The sequence below is a fragment of the Pseudopipra pipra genome, chromosome 1 (genome assembly GCF_036250125.1).
Source record: "Pseudopipra pipra isolate bDixPip1 chromosome 1, bDixPip1.hap1, whole genome shotgun sequence".
In the NCBI taxonomy this organism is placed as follows: Eukaryota; Metazoa; Chordata; class Aves; order Passeriformes; family Pipridae; genus Pseudopipra; species Pseudopipra pipra.
Genome location: NC_087549.1, coordinates 153,318,006 through 153,337,898, shown reverse-complemented (window position 1 = coordinate 153,337,898; position 19,893 = coordinate 153,318,006). Strand labels below are relative to the sequence as shown.

Sequence of the window (19,893 nt, the reverse complement as noted above, 5' to 3'; positions counted from 1 at the left end):
GACAAAGCCATCCAGCTCCTCAAGACATTTGGAGCATCAGCATGGAATAAATGCAATTCTGTTTGCAAAAATATGATAAAAAGGATCAGGTTTTAATGTTACTCGATAAAGATATCTAAGTTCAAGTGTAACAAATTTCAAAACCCTGATTCTGGCATCTGGCATTCATGCCTTGTTCACCCAGTTAGAGTATCAAACATTAAATTAAAAAATCAATATGTAATGTATCTCTGAGAAAGGACAAGTGATAAAACCACTATTTGAAAGTTAATTGCCCTTTTACCAAGTACACTGAAAGCAGAATTTGGGATGTGATTTGAGAGGCTGTGCTGTTTCCATCCTTGGAGATACTTGAAGCTCAGCTGGACGAGATGCTGAGCAGCCTGCTGTAAAAGCCGGCCCTGCCTTGAGCAGTGGTTGCACCAAGTGACCTCCAGAAGTCCCCTATAACCTGTTTCATTAACGATTCAATGATCTGATCCATGTTTTCCCTTCCATTCCCTGCTCCTGACTGTTTGCAGAGCCCGAGGTGACCATCGTGAGCGGCCTGAAGGACACGGAGGTGTTCGAGGGGGACGACGTCACGTTCCGGTGCCAGGTTTCCCACGAGAACGCCAGGGATGTGGAATGGAAGCTGCAGGATGTCGCCCTGCAGAACAACGAGATGAACGAGATCTCGGTGGAGAAAGGGAAGGTTCACACCCTGACCCTGAGGAAGGTGACTGAGCAGGACATTGGCACCGTCACCTTCCGGGTGGGATGTCACACGTCCACGGCAGAGCTCACGGTGAAAGGTAAAGGCTCTGTGTGGGGTGGGACAGGATCAGTGAGGACAGCTGATGTTTTGCTTATGCTGACAGTAAATTCATGTCCATAATTCACCCCTTTTTTGGTCATGTTAGTGCTTCAGAGACCACGTGGTGTGGTCTCATAGACTGCAATCACCATGGATAGACAGTGAATATGTCACCAGGGTCCTGAAGCTAGCTGGTTCCTAAAGAAATTCCTGTGTTGACCTCAGAAGTTGGATTGAAAAACCTGGAATTTTCACTGCTTCCATTCTCCCTTTTAGAAACATAGAATGATTTGGGTTTGAAGGGACCTTTAAAGGTCATCTAGCCCAACCCTCCTGCATTGAGCAGGGACATCTTCAACAGATCAGGTTGCTCAGACCTTTTTTTTCCTTCTTTGGTGTCTTTCTTTCTCCAAACATTATTTATTTGGAGAAATTCTCCACCCAACATCCTTCTCTTTGAAGCTTGTTTTAACCCCTCAGTAGAAATTGAAGTTTGGTTTTGTTTTGGGGTTTTTTTTAATAATGCTTAACCATTCAGCTGTGGCTTTAACACCACAGGGAAAAGAGACAAAGACGCCTGGAAATGCCTTTGCTGTGTTTGTAATTTCAGTGCCACCTCCAGTATTTAAGGAGAAACTGCAGAGCCTGGAACTGCAGGAGGAAGACACAGCCGTGCTCAGGTGCCAGGTCTCCCAGCCCAACGCTCAGGTGAAGTGGAAGAAGGGCACTCAGGTGATCTCCCCGAGCTCCAAGTATGAAATCAGGCAGGAAGGAACAGTCCACACCTTAAAGATTTTTCACTTAAATGCGGAAGACTCTGGCAAATACACCTGTGATAATGGAAACGAACAAACGACAGCCACTGTAACTGTTAAAGGTGGGTTGTTTTAAGATGAGAAACCTTGCTCCACTTCCTCAGTTTGGCTCCACCAAGAGGGTTCTATCAACTCTCCTTGACTTCAGATGTCCTTTGCTGGCACAAAGCAGCTGAGACCATTTGCTCTCAGAGGTTAAGTCCTGTGGTGTCCTGAGCAAAGAAAATGGAGGGAGCCAAAGTGCAGTAATTACTTCCACAATCTGAGACCCAAGGGTCTCTTTCTGGTCACTCAGAAAACCAAGGCTGGAGCTAAAATTAGAATAAGACCATTTTTGATGTCTCAGCATCCCTTGAGCTGTAGTTCTATCTCAGAAAATGATGCTCAAGCATGACAGTGTTCCAACTTGGACACTCAGCTCCAGTTGACAAGCAGCATTTCTAGTGCCAAGGGTCTGAAAATAGGTGTGATGTGGCAATATATCAGTTTTTCCAAATCTAATCAGATATAAATACAGCACTGAGGTGACTTTTCTGAGATACCAGATCAGCAGAAGCAAAGAGGATCCAGAGTGCTATTGTGAATTACTGTCTTTTGGAATATCCCTTGAGGATTCTCCTGTTAAGGACACTCACCTGCCTATTATCACACTAATGCCAGGATTTGGTGAGACCAGAATATCAGTGCTCTGAGCAGATCCTCTGGTGGTGGTTGCCTGCTTGTGTCTCTGTGTGTGCCCTCAACCACTCCAGCACTCCTTGAAAAAAATTCCAAACCCAGGAAGCTGAGGATGGCTCTACAGTCACCCTCCAGCCTTGATCCAGTCGTTCCCCATTCATCTCACAAAATACACCATCCATTCCTACATCACCTGCAGGGACCTTCAGATCTCTCTCCTTTTATAAGTGTCATACACCCAGTTCCTGTGAATTCCCTCTGATTCCTGGAGCCCAACCTCCTCCCCTGGTAAATAACAACTCATAAATGTGGAACCACTGAGGTAATTCCAGGCAACTGTACTCAAGGAGCTAAACATGTGGGACATCATAAATCAACCCATCAAAACTCCATCGTGACCCATCAGTGACAACAGTGCAGAGACTTCCAGGGTTCATTTCTCTGCTGGGTCCAGTTTTCAAACAAGGGGCATCGTATAAAGATGTTTCTCCCAGATACCCAAGAACTTAGGCCAGGAGTTGTGGCTTTGGTATCTACCTGGAGAGACATGCACTTAGATTCTCAAGACTCTGTATCCATGACCATTCCAGTGCAAGAAGTAGCATAATCCTAGAGGTGCTTGGTGTGTGCAGTGTCCAGTGGCTCTCCAGGAGTGCACAGTGCTTAGAGCTCCTGGAAACCCAGCACTTTCTGTCATTTCTTGTTTCAGTTTTGCAGTAATTTTGGAATTGAGCTTGAACCAAATTTAGAATGGCACCAGAGTTTCATTTAACACAAGACTTCGTGACACAACCATTGAAATATAATTTTTTCCCTCTTATTTCTCCTGGTTCAGCTTTGCCTGTAACCTTCACACAACCACTGCAGAACCAACAGGCTGAAGAAGGTGGCACCATCACTTTGAGCTGTGAGGTGTCGAGATCAAACACCGCAGTGCAGTGGAAGAAGGGTGGGACTGTGCTGAGACCAAGTGACAAATACAAGATGTGTCAGGCCGGGCCCGTGGCTGAGCTGACCATCCACAACCTGAGTGGAGCTGATGCTGGGGAATACACCTGTGACACAGGGGACCAGCAAACCACGGCTGTGGTGCACCTGAAAGGTGAGGCTTTGGGTGTGGGAGAGCTGAGCAGAGCTTGGTGTCACAGCAGGGGCGTGTTTATTTAATAATCTGGCAGCTAAACGTTGTCCTGTGCCCAGACTGAATCGTGGGGATGTCAGAGATGAGTGATTTCAGAGGGATAAGAACTGGGTCAGTTATCTCTGGGGAATCAGAAATGGGTCTTTAGTCACTGATTATGATAATGGCACCCACTGATATTTGTTGACAATGCTTTCCCAATATATAGATTGAATTATAAATATATATTTTATGCATTCATTACCACAGAATCACAGAATATTCTGAGTTGGAAGGGACCCACAGGGATCACAGAGTCCAGCTCTTAAGTGAATGGCTCATAGAGGGATCAAATGCATGACCTTGATGTTATTAGCACCATGCTCTGACCAACTGAGCTAATCTCAGGGTCCTTATATATTTATTATATATATAATACAGTATAAAATGCATACTTTTTAGACTATATGTGCATAATATATATGCACACATACATAAATCATGGATCTGGAAGGTCGTAACATATTACTACGTGACTGTGTACCTACATTTCCACGAATTTAGAACCATAGAGCCACAGAATGGTTTGGGTTGGAAGGAAACTTGAAGAACATTTAATTCCAACACCCCTTCCATGGGTAGGGATGCCACCCACTAGATCAGGTTGCTCAGGGCCCCATCCAGCCTTTCCTTGAACACTTCCAGGGATGGGGCATCCACAATTTCTCTGGGCAACCTGTGCCAGGGCCTCCCCACCCTCACAGGGAAGAATTTCTTTATAACATCTAATCTAAACCTGTCCTCTTTTGGTTTGAAGCCATTGTCCCTTGTCCTGTCACTACCTGCCCATATAAAAAGTCCCTCTCCTTCCTTTTCATGAGCCCCCTTAAGGTCTTAGAAGGCAATGAGGTCTCCTCAGAGCCTTCCCTTCTCCAGGCTGAACACCACCAGATTTAGCATTTAGGGCTTCAAATAACAATAGCATAGTCCTGTCAAGGAAGAGCAGAACTAAATGTTTAACCCAGGAAGCATCACTTGAAAGTAGATACCAAACTCTGTTGACCTTTCCATAAAGAACCAGCAGTGACCATAGTGGAGATGCTGAAGGACGTCACCTCGTACGAAGGGGAGGACGCGGTGTTCGAGTGCAGGCTGTCCCGGGAAACAACCCAGGATGCCAAGTGGTTCCTGGGGGATGTGCCCCTGCAATCCAACGAGATGAATGAGATCAGAGTCCAGGGGACACGTCACAGTCTGATCCTGAGGAAGGTGACCCTGGAGGACTGCGGGTCCATCAGCTTCAAAGTCGGGGAGCACACGTCGGCAGCACAGCTGAAGGTCCAAGGTGAGCAATGCCAGAGGGAGAGGGACTGGGCAGATGCTGGTACACTTGCTTTGGCTTCTGGAGAGGTGTATTTGGGATTAGGGGTCCTTGGAAATTTTGGGATATTCTGCTAACCTAATTTAGGCATTTAAGAGTTAGATATGTACATCTGAGCTGGTCGTTTCGGTAATTTTTATTGTCCGTGGATGAAGATTAATATTAACATCCTTTGGAGACCATCCAGCTAAGCAGCCAATCATATGTTGGAATCAATGCTGAAAGATGTCAATAATATGCTCTGAATTAATCTCCTACTCATGGTGTTTTTAGATCATATTTACTGAAAAAAATGTCTGAAAATTTAAAAAAAACCCTTTCTATTAAGTCACATAGAATGATTTGGAAAGATGACCCATGGCAATATTGTAGGTTCCTCTCTGATCTGGTGCAAAGTGTAACCATAGACCCCCAGCTCTGATCTGGGGGTGATGTGGATCAGGCTGTTGCAGAACTGATGGTTCCCTCTTCCCCACAGCTGCTCCGGTCATCTTTGTGAAGGCACTCCAGAACCTGGAGCTGCAGGAGGGTGGCACAGCTCACCTGTCCTGCGAGGTGTCCAAGCCTGACGTCCCCGTGGAGTGGAAGAAAGGCACGTCTGTGATCCACTCCAGCCAGAAGTGCAGCATCAAGCAGGAGGGGAAGGTGCACACGCTGGTGATCCGCGATCTGAACCGCGCGGACGCGGGCGAGTACAGCTGCCAGACGGCTGATGGGAGGACCGTGGCCAGGTTGGAGGTTAAAGGTATGGTTTCAAGGTTTCAAGGTATCAATTTTCGGAGTTCTCTAGTGCGAGAGAGACAATGATTAGTGGAGCAAGTGCAGCAGAGGTCAACAAGTTTCTCAGGGGGCCGGAGAACGTGAAATATGGGGGACAAATTTTTATCAGGGCCTGTTGTGATAAGAAAAAAGGTGATGGATATAAACTAAAAGAAGGACAATTTAGATTAGATATAAGACAGATGTTTTTCACAATGAGGGTGGTGAAACCCTGGCGCAGGTTGCCCAGAGAAGCTGTGGCTGTCCCGTCCCTGGAAACTTTCAAGGCCAGGTTGGATGGGCTTGGAGCAACCTGGTCTAGTGGAAGGTGTCCCTGCCCATGGCAGGGGGTTGGAATGGGTTGGTCTTTAAGGTCCCTTCCAATATAAACCATTCTAGGATTCTAAGTAAAAGGAGAGGTAAGGGTGGCTGCATTTGTTAAGAGTGGGGAAGAGAAGGTTGAAGGGGGGACTTCTTTGCTATCTGCAGCTTCTTAATGGAGGCCTACAGAGGAAAGAGAGAATTTTCTTGGAATGCTCAGTAAACAGATGACAGGAAACAACTGAAAGCTGCAACAAGAGAAATTAATTTTAGAAAAAAACCAACCTTTCACAATGAAGGGGTGGTCAGACACTGGAACAGAGACCCAGAGGGGTGGAGGAATCTCCATCCATGGAGGACTTCCAGAGGTCCCTTCAGCCTTAATTATTCTGTAATTGATCCCTGGCTGCATGATCTGAGGCCTCAGGTCTGCAGATGTGTGTTCTTTGAATGATTTTATCCTCTCCTGTGATTTTTATTTCAAGGATGAAAAGCTATCTGGCCTTCTGAAATAATTACTGAAATTAATTGGGAACTCTTTGTGAAAAGAAGGCTGGGATATGGGGACAGAAATGTAGCTCATATAGAACTCAAATTTTTCCTGCTGATTAACTCCCCTTCCTCCTCCTCCTCCTCCTCTGTCTAGCTCAGGCCTAGTCATCCCTGTTCCTGGCAGCTCCCCTTAGGTAAATGCAGCCAGAATCATGCATGAACTTCATGAATGGCACTATCAGTACCTTAAAAATCAAACATTCCTATTTTTTCTATTTTTGCTTCACCCATATTTTTTTTCCCCCTCTTTGCACCATTCCCCCCCCTCTCAAGGCCTCCCCGTGCTGTTCAAGCACTGGCTGAAGAACGAGGAGGTGGAGGAAGGTCGCACGGCCCTGTTGTTCTGTGAGCTGACAAAGCCCAATGCGCACGTGGAGTGGAGGAAAGGGGACACTGTTCTGCAGACAGGGGACAAGTACGAGATCCGGCAGGAGGGGACACGTGTGGAGCTCCTCATCTACGATGCTGAGGCTCAGGATGCTGGGGAGTACACGTGTGACTCGGGGGATCAGCAGACCACGGCATCGCTGCAAGTCAAAGGTAGGAGAAGGATTTTTTGGAGGCAGGGAAGTCGTGGCTGTGACTGTTCTCCACAGGGGTGATCGTGGAATCATCTGGGGCAGGCTGGACAGGGCTCTGAGCAACCTGGTCTAGTAGATGGTTTCCTGCCCATGGGGTTGGAGTGAGATGATCTTTAAGGTCCCTTCTGACCCAAACCATTCTGTGATTTAGGTTGGAAAAGACCTCTGTTGAGTTAACCCAACCATTGACCCAACACTGCTAAGTCCATCACTAAACCATGTCCCCAAGTGTCTAATCCACACAGAACTTTTGTCACTGAATTGCCATCAACACTGTATCTCTGAGTTACAACTGCAGGAAAGGGTCTGATTCACAGTCTGTCCTCCAGAGAAGAATTTAGTGCCTTTTAAACCCAGTTCTAATTCTGCAGTTGCAGTTTTCATCTCGCTGTGACAGCTGGGAACAAAACTGCAGCTGCTGCTAGGGAAGGGTATGCACAAGAGCAGTTAGAAAATTTACCTACTACCTGACAAGAAAATGAGGATATTTCACCATATTTAGAATAAACTCACTTTAAATGGAGCCCTTGTACCTATTAGTGCCTGAGCAGCCCAACAGTTGTGGCTCTTGGCCTTTCTCTAGTGGCTTTGTTTTTGGATTTTATACTAAGAGTTCTATGTCTTTTGACTTGAACATCAAGACTGTATTTTTAGATCTTGAGTTTGGTCACCATAACCTACTCCTGCTCACTGTGAGGTTTCAATGACTAAATGCCCAAAGTTTTATGTCCCAGCTGAAGGAACTGGGTTTTTTTTAACCTGGAGAAAAGCAGGCTCAGGGGAGATGTTATCACTCTCTACAACTACATGAAAGGATGTTGTCATGAGGTAGAGGTTGGTCTCTTCTCCCAAGTTAAAAGCAATAAGACAAGAGGAAATGGCCCCAGGTTGCACCAGGGGGGGTTTAAACTGGATCTAAGGAAAAAATTCTTCACTGGAAGGGTGGTCAGGCATTGGAACAGGCTGCCCAGGGAAGAGGTGGAGTCACCATCCCTGGAAATATTTAAAAGACGTGTCGATGTGGCACTTGGGACATGGTTTAGGAGTGGCCTCGACAGTGCTGGGTTGATGGTTGGACTCGAAAATCTTAAAGGTCTTTTCCAACCTAAACGATTCTCATTATCAGTGCTGTGATTAGCACTGTTGTGCCTCTCTCTGCTTACACTGAAAATGGTGACTATGCCCATGTGGAGACCTTTAGAGCCCCTGTGACCTCTAACAACCCTTTATGGAGCAGCAGTGGACACCCTCCCAGCATCAGCAGCTGATACCTTGAGCGTCTGGCTGTGGCACAGCTCAGGGTGTGGCTCAGAATGAAGGGAACAGCCAAGCTGGAGAAGTTACATGCAAGTTCCTCACCTCTGAGAGCTGTCACTGATGCAGTTGCTTCTCCACCACAGTACTGCCAGTGCTGTTTAACAAAGAGCTGAGAAACGTAGAGACTGAAGAAGGGGGAACGGCTGTTTTGCACTGTGAGATCTCCAGGCCAGACGCCCCCGTTGAGTGGAGGAAAGGAGGGGTGGTCATTGAGCCCAGTGACAAGTACGAGATGAAGCTGAAGGGCAGCATAGCTGAGCTGATCATCCATGGTGTAGAGCCTGATGACTGTGGGGATTATACCTGCAGCACTGGATACGAGATCACCACGGGTTCTGTGTACGTGCAAGGTAAGGGGAAGCGTGGTGGAAATGCTCCCGTTTGGCTACCTGGATTTCTGGCTCCAAAGTCTTTGAGAGTAACTGGACAAAATGGTCTCAGATGCAAACAGCTGAAAGGCCATTCGTTTCTTTCCTGATTCCAGTGAAGATATAAACACTCACCTCCAGGCTGAGGTTGGACCAATGTTTTTAAGTAAAATAGTTCAAAGTGCTGTGCACTGTAACAGGTGGTGGTACTGCTGAAAAACTGCTTGCTTGGAGCAGTGGTCATAAAAAATACTGACATTCTTGTTATAACTGATTTCAGCCTCTATCTTTGTTATTCTTACTACTCTTTTAAAGCACTCAAGTGAACATTTAAGTCTTAAGCTACATCTCTGCCTCATACAATGCCACTGCAGACGGCTGCAATGCACAGGCATGACCTGGTCATGGAGTGGAGTTTCCTCCCAATGAAATGGTGCTTGCAGAGACACACACTGCTCCTGGAAGCAGGTGGAGGATGGAAGGTGGTTTCTGACTCCCTCCAAGAAAATTTTATCTCTTTTTTATTTTTCCCCCCTGGAACAATGCTACAAGTTTAACTCTCCAGGATGACTCACACTTGTGTTAGTTCTGCAGGGAACCACGTGTGTGTGTGTGTGTGTGTTTATGCTCTCGTTTTCCTTTGGCACCTTCTCTTGCTCTGTCGTGCAGAAGAAGCAGCAGTGGTAGTTTCTGGTTTAAGGAACACAGACGTCTTTGTGGGCGAGTCAGCCATGTTCACCTGCGAGCTCTCGCACCCGGGCGTGAGGAACGTGCAGTGGTGGCTCGATGGGACCCCCCTCCACAACAACCTGGTGACTGAAATCTCTGAGCAGGACGGGAGGATCCACACTCTGACCCTGAATGACGTGGCCTGCCACGACTCAGGCACTGTCACCTTCAGGGCTGGGTCCCTTATATCTTCAGCTAAATTATTAGTCAAAGGTATTTCCTTGTTGGAAAGAAACACACGGCCACCTCTGGACCTGCTCCGTGTGCTGGTGCTTCTGCCTTCCAGGCTACCCTTACTAAATCCCTTCACAGCTCTTCTGTGTCCTGCAACCCTCCACTTCTGCAAGTCACCAATACCCAACCCAGAAGTCTTACAGGTACAACCACATCGATTTTTGCAGTGGTTCAGGTGAGGAAGGGTTGCAGGCTCAGGGCTGCTTCTTTCACCTGATGTCAAAGAAGAGATGAACATAAACAACTGTAGTAGCACCTGACTTTGTATCCCCACTTCAACTTTTTTGAATAATACCCCAAAATCTTGTGGAGCTGGTAATTCACAAAATTATCACAGTCAGGCTACTGCTGCTCAGCTCATCCTGTTCCCAGGACAAGACTTTGAGCTGTCCCTGTAAAGCAAAGGATGTATGACATTGCAGGAACACGGTGACAAAATGAGCCTCGTTTGTTGAATAGTCATCAATGCCCTAGCAGAGCTTTCTGGTCTGTTAAATAACTATTTTTTTCATTTGGTAAGGGTAGCCACAAGCTGCAAATAACACTGAGCTCCAGACTTGATAAAGCAAGTTCCCTCCCAGTCAGTCCTTTTACAACCATGGGGAAAAGCTGCTATTTTTCAGACAAAATTAATGCTTGTTCCTTGCTTGGAGAAGGGATTTGTATATACAGAGATATAAAGGGTTAAAAGATCCTTATTTAAATCTACCCCAACGGGAGCGATCCACAATATGGAATTGTAGTCAGTGGTTGATGTCTCCTCTGTATAAAGAGTCCCTTGTACATTCAGAAAATTTGAATCTCTACGAAGATAAAATGCCAAAGCACTTCTTCCTGATCTCAGAATGGTGCAGCAACAACAGAGTGTGCAAACCCCACACATCCTGTGTCTGCCTGTATCAATCTGAGTTTCAGGTTTTCAGAGACAGAACCTGGTTATGAGCTCTCTAGGGAACAAATGCCAGTGGGTCTAATACATAGATAAAAAATAAAAGCATCACTAGGTGTCCTGCTCAGTCAAATAAAAGGCTCCTGAGAAGTTTCCACTTCACAGAATCACAGTATATTTGATATTGGAAAGGACCCTTGGAGATCATCTACAGATGCTACTACACATAGGAATGGGGATATTTTTTGCTGCTGTGAAGGAAAGATTTCTTTATTGTGAGCCTGAATCACAGTAGCATATAATTATAATTGTATTAACAGACACTTTCAGGCACTTTTTGTCCATAAATTTAAAAGTAGATATGTCTTTGGACTGTATTTCAGTCTATCTGGCTAACCATGGCTTGTCCTTCATCAAGGAGCAAATCAACTTTCTCTCTATTCCATGTGCCTCGTTCTCCTGCCTTAAGGCATGCTGGAAACTGGATATATTCCATAAAAAGTGAGGTCTCAGCCCTTCTTATTGGGCCTCTACCATATCATTGTCCTACAACTGCACTCGTTCAGTGGCCCAGTGTGACAACATCTTCATGTCTGGGAGGTGGGGAGAATGGGAAAGGGTGAAGGAGCTGCTGCCTTCTTCTGACCCCTTTGGGCTGGTGAGAATTACAGGTCCTGGTGCCTACATTGGCTCCCAAGTCCCAGGGAGCTTTCTGCCATTCTGCATGGGTGAATAGGGGCACCAAGGTCTTTTCCCAGCAGTGGCAAAGAGGGAAGGGATGGTGGAACCAGGACATTTCCCTTCTCCAATGCCACAGGTGATATTTGCTGTGAGAGATCTTATGAAAGGAGACGGTGTTGTGCTCCCCATCTGCACAGATCCCTTCTTCCTTCTTCAGTCCTGGTGTCACCAAAACATCTCCATGGTCTTCCATCCAGGCCTCCTCTCCATAAACACACCTGCAGACACAGGGAGTGGCAGAGGGAACCCCAGGGAGCGGGATCAAGCCTTGCTATAAAGTTCCCAAAATATGTTTGCAAAACTGCCTGTTCTTCCCAAGGTCTGCTTGTAGCATCCCAAATTCTCAACTTCATGCACCAGTTTCAGGAGGAGCATTCCCAAACTGAGACCCTGTGTAGTTTATTCTCTCTGGCTTGTGATCAGAACAACTCTTTGAAAGATAAGGGCATACCAAAGAATCATAGAATGTCCTGAGTTGGAAGGGACCCACAAGGATTATCGAGCCCAATTCCTGATGGTGTATCAGCTTTCTCTGACTGTCCCTTTGTAGCCCTATCAATTTTTTTTTTGGAAGTTGACATAATTCTGCTGAGAATGATGTTGCAAAGAGACTTCCACTTTCAGACTTCATTGAGGTTTTTCTTTTCAGCATGAGTGGTCCAACCTGAAAACTCAGGAGGGACTCCTTGGCTGCTCTGGAAGCTCATAATATTTTAGATTAGATATATCTACAGTGCCCTACAGCTGCCTGACAAGAAACAAAACCAGTATTTTAAAAGAAAGAATGGATGCTCAAAAGCAGCCTCACGGATCTTACGTTCTTCAGAGGAGCTGCATATCCAGCAGCATTTTATGAGCTCTCAGTCTGAGATGTCAGTGGTTCATGGTGCATCTCTAGATGAGCTGCTGTAAAGGAAATCATATTGTTTTTCCCCCATCTATGTGTCTGCTGCAGAGGAACACGTGGCTAATCAAAACAATGTGTACCTGCCCCTGTGGAATGCCCTTTTTTGTCACAGTTATGCTGGATCTTTGCTCCTCACGCTGCCAATGACTCCTGACAGCCCAGGACAGGAATGGGTGTTTGCATTAGAGGACTGGGTTTCTTTCCCATGGGTAGTTGCAGTTTGCTCATACAAGGAGCCTCCAGTAGAGTTTGGGATGTGTTGCTATTTCTCTGTGAGGCTGAGAGTTACAGGGAACCACTCCCAGCAGCCCACCCACTGCTCTCTCCTCTGTCTTCCCCTTGTGCTCCACCTCCAGGAGGCAGAACTGTTTCACACCCAGTGCTTCCCAATCTGGGAGATCTCAGGGATGCTGGGAGAAAAACTAAGCCCAGTGGGGAATCCCCCCAGATTCTCTGCTCAGAAGTCCTCATTCAGGAGTTTTAAAGCACGAGCCTTAATTGCTGGTGGCCCGTTTTCCAGTGTGGTGGTCATGTCCTAACATACCAGTTTGGCTTCAACCCTGCTTGATGCTGACACAAGCTCAGACTAAACTGCTAATTCCCAGCTTGCACTGATGCTCTGCCTGCTCCTCACGAGCTCCGTGCTTGTCAAAAAACTCTCCAAGTTGCCATTTCCATGGGGATCCGCTAATGCATGTCCTTCCTGACGTGTTGGTTAACAGATCCCACCATTGAAGTGGTCAGTCCCATGCAGGACATAACTGTTGATGAAGATGGCCCAGCAGAGTTCATATGCCAATATTCTAGGCCAGTGCACGCCATCTGGAAGAAAAATGATCAGGAAATACATGCAGATGGTCAGCGAGTGATTATCGATCAGGACTGGAATGTGAGCATGCTAAAAATTAACCCTACGGTCCCAGAAGACACTGGCATCTATTCTTGTGAAGCTGGAGGCACTAAAGTGATGGCTACACTTGATGTTCAAGGTGAGGCCTTCCAGCCAAAGAGGGAGACTGTCATGGTTTCCAAATAAAAGTGGTAGAAAAATCATGGCAGCACTTCGGAACACATCAGATACCTGCTCTTGGTGTTCACTCCAGTACTGATAATGAACTGGGAATTGGTGGGAATTGCATATGAAAATGCAGCATTAGCTCAGTTCTAATTAACTCTCACTTATGACACCACTCACCTGTTGCACCTCTTCTGCAAAGAACTGGAACATTGGTGTGATGGTTTGTGTCCTGCTGAATTATTGTGAAACCACAGATGCAGTCTTTGTCCAAAGGAATAATAAGAATTTTTTTTGCTCTTAGATAGCACTTTTTACACCCAGTGTGCCTTAAAACCAGTAAATAATGGGTAGCGTGGAATTCCGTTTGATTTCTGCTGAGCTAAGATAATTTATTTTTTCAAATAGTGATCCTTCTCACTTGGCATCAGCATTTGGGAAGGCCCCAGGGAACAGTAAATAAAAACATTAAAACTAAATTTAGGATTTTCCATGGATGTCTTATTTTTTTTTTCTGCTGCATATGGAATTACTGTGTTTGCTTTACCAAGTGAATTACTGTGATCAGCAAGAGCAGTGTTTCTGATTTATGAATATTTGTGGCTGTTTTGCCTTCTTGCTTAACTGGAGCTGTTAGTGCAGAAGAACAGGGTATTATTTATTATAATGTTTTCTGCATCTATAAGCACTTTCCATTTTAGGGATTTAAAAGGATATTAATGAATAAAAGCATCCCAGAGGAGGTAGAGTTAGCAGTTGGCTGCTTTCCATAATTAGGGAAACCAGCACTTCAAAAGTGAACAGACAAACATTTGGATTTGTTCTAAGAAAATGATGCATTCTCCAAGAAGGATTTTCAAACACCTCATTGTTCTCCATAAGTATGAATATTATAAAATACAGGATTTTTTTACTATCATAGAATCCTAGAATGGTTTGGGTTGGAAGGGACCTTAAAGATCATCCAGTTCCACCCCTCTGCCATGGGCAGGGACGCCTTCCACTAATCCCAGGTTACTCCAAGCTCCATCCAACCTGGCTTTGAACATTTCCAGGGACGGGGAGCCCACACACAATCTCTCTGGGCAACTTGTAATTAGCAATAAGCTAATCAATAGCTAGTAACTTTTCTTTTCCTTTTTGCTATTAAATTAATTGTTCAATCTGTTGGTATTTTTTAATTTTATTTATTTTTACTAATTTTTTTTTTTCGCTTAGCACACTTCCAGATAATGGCTGTAGGAACCTAAACAGGAATGTCTGTTGGGTTATATCACAGATCATTCTGACCATTGGATGGTATTTGTGTGAACTGTATTTACTCAGCTGTGTGTCCCCACCCCTGTGCATGTCACTTGTCCCTGTAGCTGCTGCAATGCAGGTTATATCCCTCACACCAGCCCACATTTAATTTTGCATCAGGCTGATTGTTCATGTCCAGGTGCCAACTGATGCATGACCGCGTAGGAAAATGGAGTTTGGAGGTTTTTGCATGTTTCTGACCTCACAATTCACCCCACAAGTGTGGGAAAATCAACCTAATTGTCACAAGGCTTTTGTGATAATTCAGAAATTTCTGTTCAAAGTACTCTTAATACAGATTTTAACTTTCTGTGTGTTTCCTAGAGGCAGAATCAGCTCGGATGACAGTTGCTTTAGCTTTGCTAGCCATAATATTCTTTTATATTTGCTTTGCAAGAAAAGTAGTAAGATTTTACCATGAGCTGTCAGTGGATTCAAAGCTCTCAAGTTATGATGATAATTGTGCTGTCTGGGAGATCTTTGGGAAATGTTTCCTGCCGTGGGACAGAAGGAATTTGGTTCTACTTTGTCTTCCTGAGCTATCCCTTCCTAACAACTGTTGACCTGTTTTATACAAACACCACTTTTTTTCTTAATTTGTAAAGAAAAGTCAGGTATTTGGAGGAAAGACAGATGAAATACTAGAGGTCCTAGAGTTTTATTGTTATTTTTAAACTGTCTCACTACTTTAAATCTTTTTAATTTTAGTTAGAGTGTGGTTGAAGTCAATTAAACCTACGAGCACACTTTATCACATCCACGTTTTTCCATCAGCTTTCCAGCAGTGGGAATCGTCCAGCTCTCCGAGGCTTGTTGACATTCAGATATGCATGGCCAAATAATTAATGCTGTTCATTGTCCTTTTCCAGCCAAGAACAGCATCATCCAGGGCTTGGAGAACGTGGAAGCCGTGGAAGGAGGGGAAGCCCTGTTCGAGTGTTACCTCTCCAAGCCCGAGACCTACAATTACAACTGGCTGATTGACGACGAACCTGCCAAGACCACAGAGAACACCGAGATGGTTTACTTTGAAAATGGGCTCAGGCACATCCTGCTGATGAAGAACCTCACCCCCCAGGACAGCTGCAGGGTGACTTTCATGTGCAGCGACGCGGTGACCTCGGCCTTCCTGACAGTGAAAGGTAACTCAAGCACTCGGGCGTGGGGGAGTCCTCAACTTCTGCTTGGGAAGAGGAGAGGAACCAGGAGGATGTGATGAGTAGAAGGGAGGAAAAGTTGCATTTGTTGCCTGCTTCTTACCTAAATCTTCTTCCTGCACAATAAATCATAGAATGGTTAAGGTTGGAAAAGATCTCTTGGATTGTTGAGTCCAACCGTTAACCCAACGCTGCCAAGCAACCACTAAACCAAAGAATCACAGAACCATAAAATCAAAGAATGGTTTGGGTTGGAAGGGACCTTAAAGATCACCTAGTTTTAACCCCCTTGCCATGGGCAGGGACACCTTCCACTATCCCACGTTGCTCCAACCTGGCCTTGGACATTTCCAGGGATCCAGGGGCAGCCACAGCTTCTCTGGGCAACCTGTGCCAGGGCCTCCCCACCCTCACAGGGAAGAATTTCTTACTAATATCCAATCCAAATCTACTCTCTTTCAGTTGAAACCCTTTCCTCTTTGTTCTATCACTACAGGCTCTTATAAAAAGTCTCTCTCCATTTTTCTTGTAGCTCCTTTCAAGTACTGGAAGGCCTCAATTAAGTATCATCCGGAAACCTTCTCTCTGCCAGGCTGAACAAACCCAATTCTCTCTTCCTTTAATGGATGATGTTTTACAGTTTTCATATTTTCTTGTTCTGTAAGATATGACATGGTTAAAAGCAACCACACCTGGCACTGAGTGAGCAGCAAATGACTGTCTCACAGCTGTCATTATTCTGATGAGTTGGGTTGTGTTTATTTGTTCTCCAGGGCTCTAGAGATGAGAGTTGTATCAACAATGATATTATCTCTGTGTCCTTGTACTTTATGCTATTACTGGAGACTCCTGTGGGGATCAGGACCCCTTTCAGAGTACAAGAACAGCCATCAGTCTCCAGTTTTGGGTTGGATGGGGCTTTGAACTTGGTCTAGTGGGAGATGTCCTTGCCCATGGCAGGGGGGTTGGAACGAGACGGTCTTTAAAGTCCCTCCCAACTCAAACCATTCTGTGATTCTATACCTTCTGTTCTGGTGATAACCATAACCTCCCTTTTAGTGATCTCCTTGGTCTCCAAGGCCTGACTGCCCAGAGCTTCAACATAAATATTCCCAGCATCTCTTGATTGTTTCTGTAACAGGGGCCTTGATTCCCGATTTTAATCTACAGGATGGCGCCTGCAGTTCTTGCAGCCTCTCAAGGATGTGGAAGTCTCTGTGGGGGAGAAAGCCACATTTAGCTGTGTTCTGAGTGAAGCTGTGCCCATTAATGAAGTGGCCTGGTATAGCAATGACGTAGAGATCCAGTTGGGTGAGGACTGGGAGGTACAAGCAGATGGAAACAAATACAAACTTATTCTGAAAAAAGCCCAGCTGCACCATTCTGGAGAGGTGACCTTTGCTTCCAGGGAAGCAATTTCATCAGCCAAGCTTTCTGTGATAGGTAAGTGTCTGTTGTTCCAGCCTGGTGGCACCTGGAATCTCAAAATCTGGTATTGAGCTACAGCATTGAAATTTCTGATCTTTGCTCCAATTCTTTTCCCTTTGCCTCGCACATCCCAAAATGGTGTTCTTAGTCTGAGCAGATGCTACTGGGCAAACCTGTTCTTTGACCAGAAATAGTCCATCTCATCAGGCTGGTGATGGTAGAAATGTTCACCAACTTTCTTTAGCTGCAATCTTTTGTAAAATGTAACATAGGCTCCAACAAAAATCAATTTTCTCAGAGTTCAACATCACCCTCAGCAAATGTGGGTGTAGGAGGGATCTGAACTGGAAAAATTATCCAGGACAGCAAAGAAGTCTTTGTAATCTCTTAATCAACTCAAGAGCAGGGCAACCATTTTTCCAGAGTAATGAGTTCCATATTAAAACCTCCATGTGTGGGACATCCATGAAACACACACCTTGTTTTCTGACAGATTTAAATTTTCTTTATTTTATTTTGGGCACCTGCATTTTAGGAACTGCAAAATACAATCCTCATGAACTCCTCCTGTTGACAGATTTTTCTGTATGAAATTTAGCTGACAATAGAGAAAAAAAAAAAGCTTTTTTATGTAATTTTTATTGTGTCCAGAGTTAAAGAACTGGCTGTTGACCACATTTGCCTGGTACATTGTGGCAGGTAATTTAAATGGTAAATGTCTTGAACTTGAAAACTAAAACAATTATTTCTGCCTTCCAAGCCAAAGTATAATTTAATTATAATTTAATTTCCAGTGTACTGAGTATGGAGGTTGGAACTGGGTGATCTTCAAGGTCCCTTCCAGCCCAAACCATTCTATGATCATCAGTCATCCATCTGGTAGGGCAGTAAGGCACCAGATCCTTCCAATTACATATTTCTTTGTTATTGCCTGATGCTGTGACACGTATCACAATTGCACAGAAACTGAGTGATTTGCTATTAAAATACTGGAGTTACACTTTGGTTGCCTCTTTAGTCCATCAATAACTTGATTTCCATCAAGGCCCAAATATACCTGAAGTTTGCAGCAAAATTCCTCGATGATACAGACAGTGTAGGGTTATCTTTATTTTGAGCTGGGTGGGGCAAACCAGCAGGTTTGACATCTTTCAGTGCTTGGCTGCCAACATGAGAGGAGGAAGAGCTTGGGAAAAAGTTGTTCTGGGCTGCCTCGAACAAAACCTGGTGTGTTGTTAGTGCTCAGCACTTGTTTCCTCCAAACTGCACATCCTGCACTGCATCCATCCATCACCACGGGTTTCATTTCTGGTGGAGTTAGGATATAATGAGGCAAAAGGAGCGTGTTGGAATGAATTTGGGGTGACCAAGACCCTGCAGGGGGGTGGGCAGTGTTGTCTTCTTCACCCATCTTTCTCTTTTGTTGCATTATTTGTGTATATTTTTCAATAATCTCCTCGAAGAAATGCTGGGGGACACAGTGCCTTTGCTGCCTGATGATGGAACTTTGGAAGCTAGTCTAAATATATTTTTTTATACTTTCAAGGCTGGGATGAATGCTGCTTTGAATAATTTCTTTTTTATTCTTTTTACTATTCCTTTCTCGCCTCACTTCGGAACTGCCTCACTTCTAAACATTTAGGATCTCCCAAAAATCTGTAGAACTGCTTGAATACTGGGGATGGGTAAATGAAGACCAGCAAATAAACACAGGAATGTGAAAAATGCAACCACTTCTGCATGTATATATTTAAATGGAGACGGGTTAATCACTGGAAAAGCTTGGAAAGTTGTTTTGATATTGTCTTAGGAATTGCAAACTTTGGATGCTGCAGGTCTTTTCATTATTTTCCTTTGGTTGTCTACAACAGCTGATGAATCTGTAAATGATGGATGGGATGCTTGGAGTGATATAGAGTGATCTGGAGTGCCTTGGGGCCAGATTTGTTCTTTGCGTTAATTCACTTTATTTTTGTCCTTGCAGAACCTCCAGTTACAGTCACCCAGCCTTTGGTGGGAGGATCAGTCACAGAAGGGGGGGTGGCTCGCTTGCAGTGCACATTATCCAGCAAAACTGAGGAAAAAGTGACGTGGTTCAAAGGAAAAGAACAAATAAAAGCTGGAGGGAGATACGAGATCCTCTCTGACGGGAAAAAGCAGACGCTCATTATTCATGGGTTCAGACCTGAAGACCAGGACACCTACACCTGCATGGCTTCCCCTGAAGTCAAATCTGTTGCCAGCCTGAGCCTTGAAGGTACAGAGTGTGCATTCCTGTGGTGTTAAATCAGTTCTGTTTACGGACAGCCAGGACCATCTCCACAGCTTGGACTGGAATTTGCTTTCTTTCACAAGCCCTAATAACAATCCACAAACAATTGTTATTTTCCTTTTTTTTTTTTTTTTTATTCCCCAGTACGTTTCTGTGTCCCAAATACTTTTGAATTGCTCAGCTAAGAATTTTCTCCATCAGAAATATAAGGTGTGACACCATTGTCTCTACATGGGGTTGTGGTGCCTTCTGAGATGCTTTAGGGTATTCCGTGGGTGTCCCAGACAACCTGGAGCATCTCTAAAGGCACTGGGCACTGTGGAGAGGCAAGTGAACGTGTCCCAGAGACTGAGGCACAACCTTCAGACTCAGACACATCCAAACAGGCAGGTGAGGTGTGTCCATGGGAGGTGGAAGTCTCAGCTCCCAGCATAGCCACTGGAGGTCTATTAAAATCCGTCAGTGAAGCTCTGTCTAAATGTAAGAGAGGATGAGCCTGAGGAGCTTTCCAGCCTCTACTGTCAGTCTTAA

At 44.9% G+C, this 19,893-nt stretch overlaps 1 protein-coding gene across 1 annotated transcript in view; it reads left to right on the top strand.

The window, feature by feature from the left end:
• OBSCN (obscurin, cytoskeletal calmodulin and titin-interacting RhoGEF) overlaps positions 1-19,893 on the top strand; it is a 153,024-nt gene that overhangs the window by 96,740 nt on the left and 36,391 nt on the right. The window contains exons 55-66 of the mRNA XM_064639721.1: positions 522-794; positions 1,407-1,673; positions 3,125-3,391; positions 4,485-4,754; positions 5,269-5,535; positions 6,696-6,962; positions 8,404-8,670; positions 9,358-9,630; positions 12,911-13,177; positions 15,375-15,647; positions 16,833-17,105; positions 19,075-19,347. Of these exons, the coding sequence (XP_064495791.1) occupies positions 522-794; positions 1,407-1,673; positions 3,125-3,391; positions 4,485-4,754; positions 5,269-5,535; positions 6,696-6,962; positions 8,404-8,670; positions 9,358-9,630; positions 12,911-13,177; positions 15,375-15,647; positions 16,833-17,105; positions 19,075-19,347 (3,237 nt within the window). The remainder of the gene's footprint in view (positions 1-521; positions 795-1,406; positions 1,674-3,124; positions 3,392-4,484; positions 4,755-5,268; positions 5,536-6,695; positions 6,963-8,403; positions 8,671-9,357; positions 9,631-12,910; positions 13,178-15,374; positions 15,648-16,832; positions 17,106-19,074; positions 19,348-19,893) is intronic.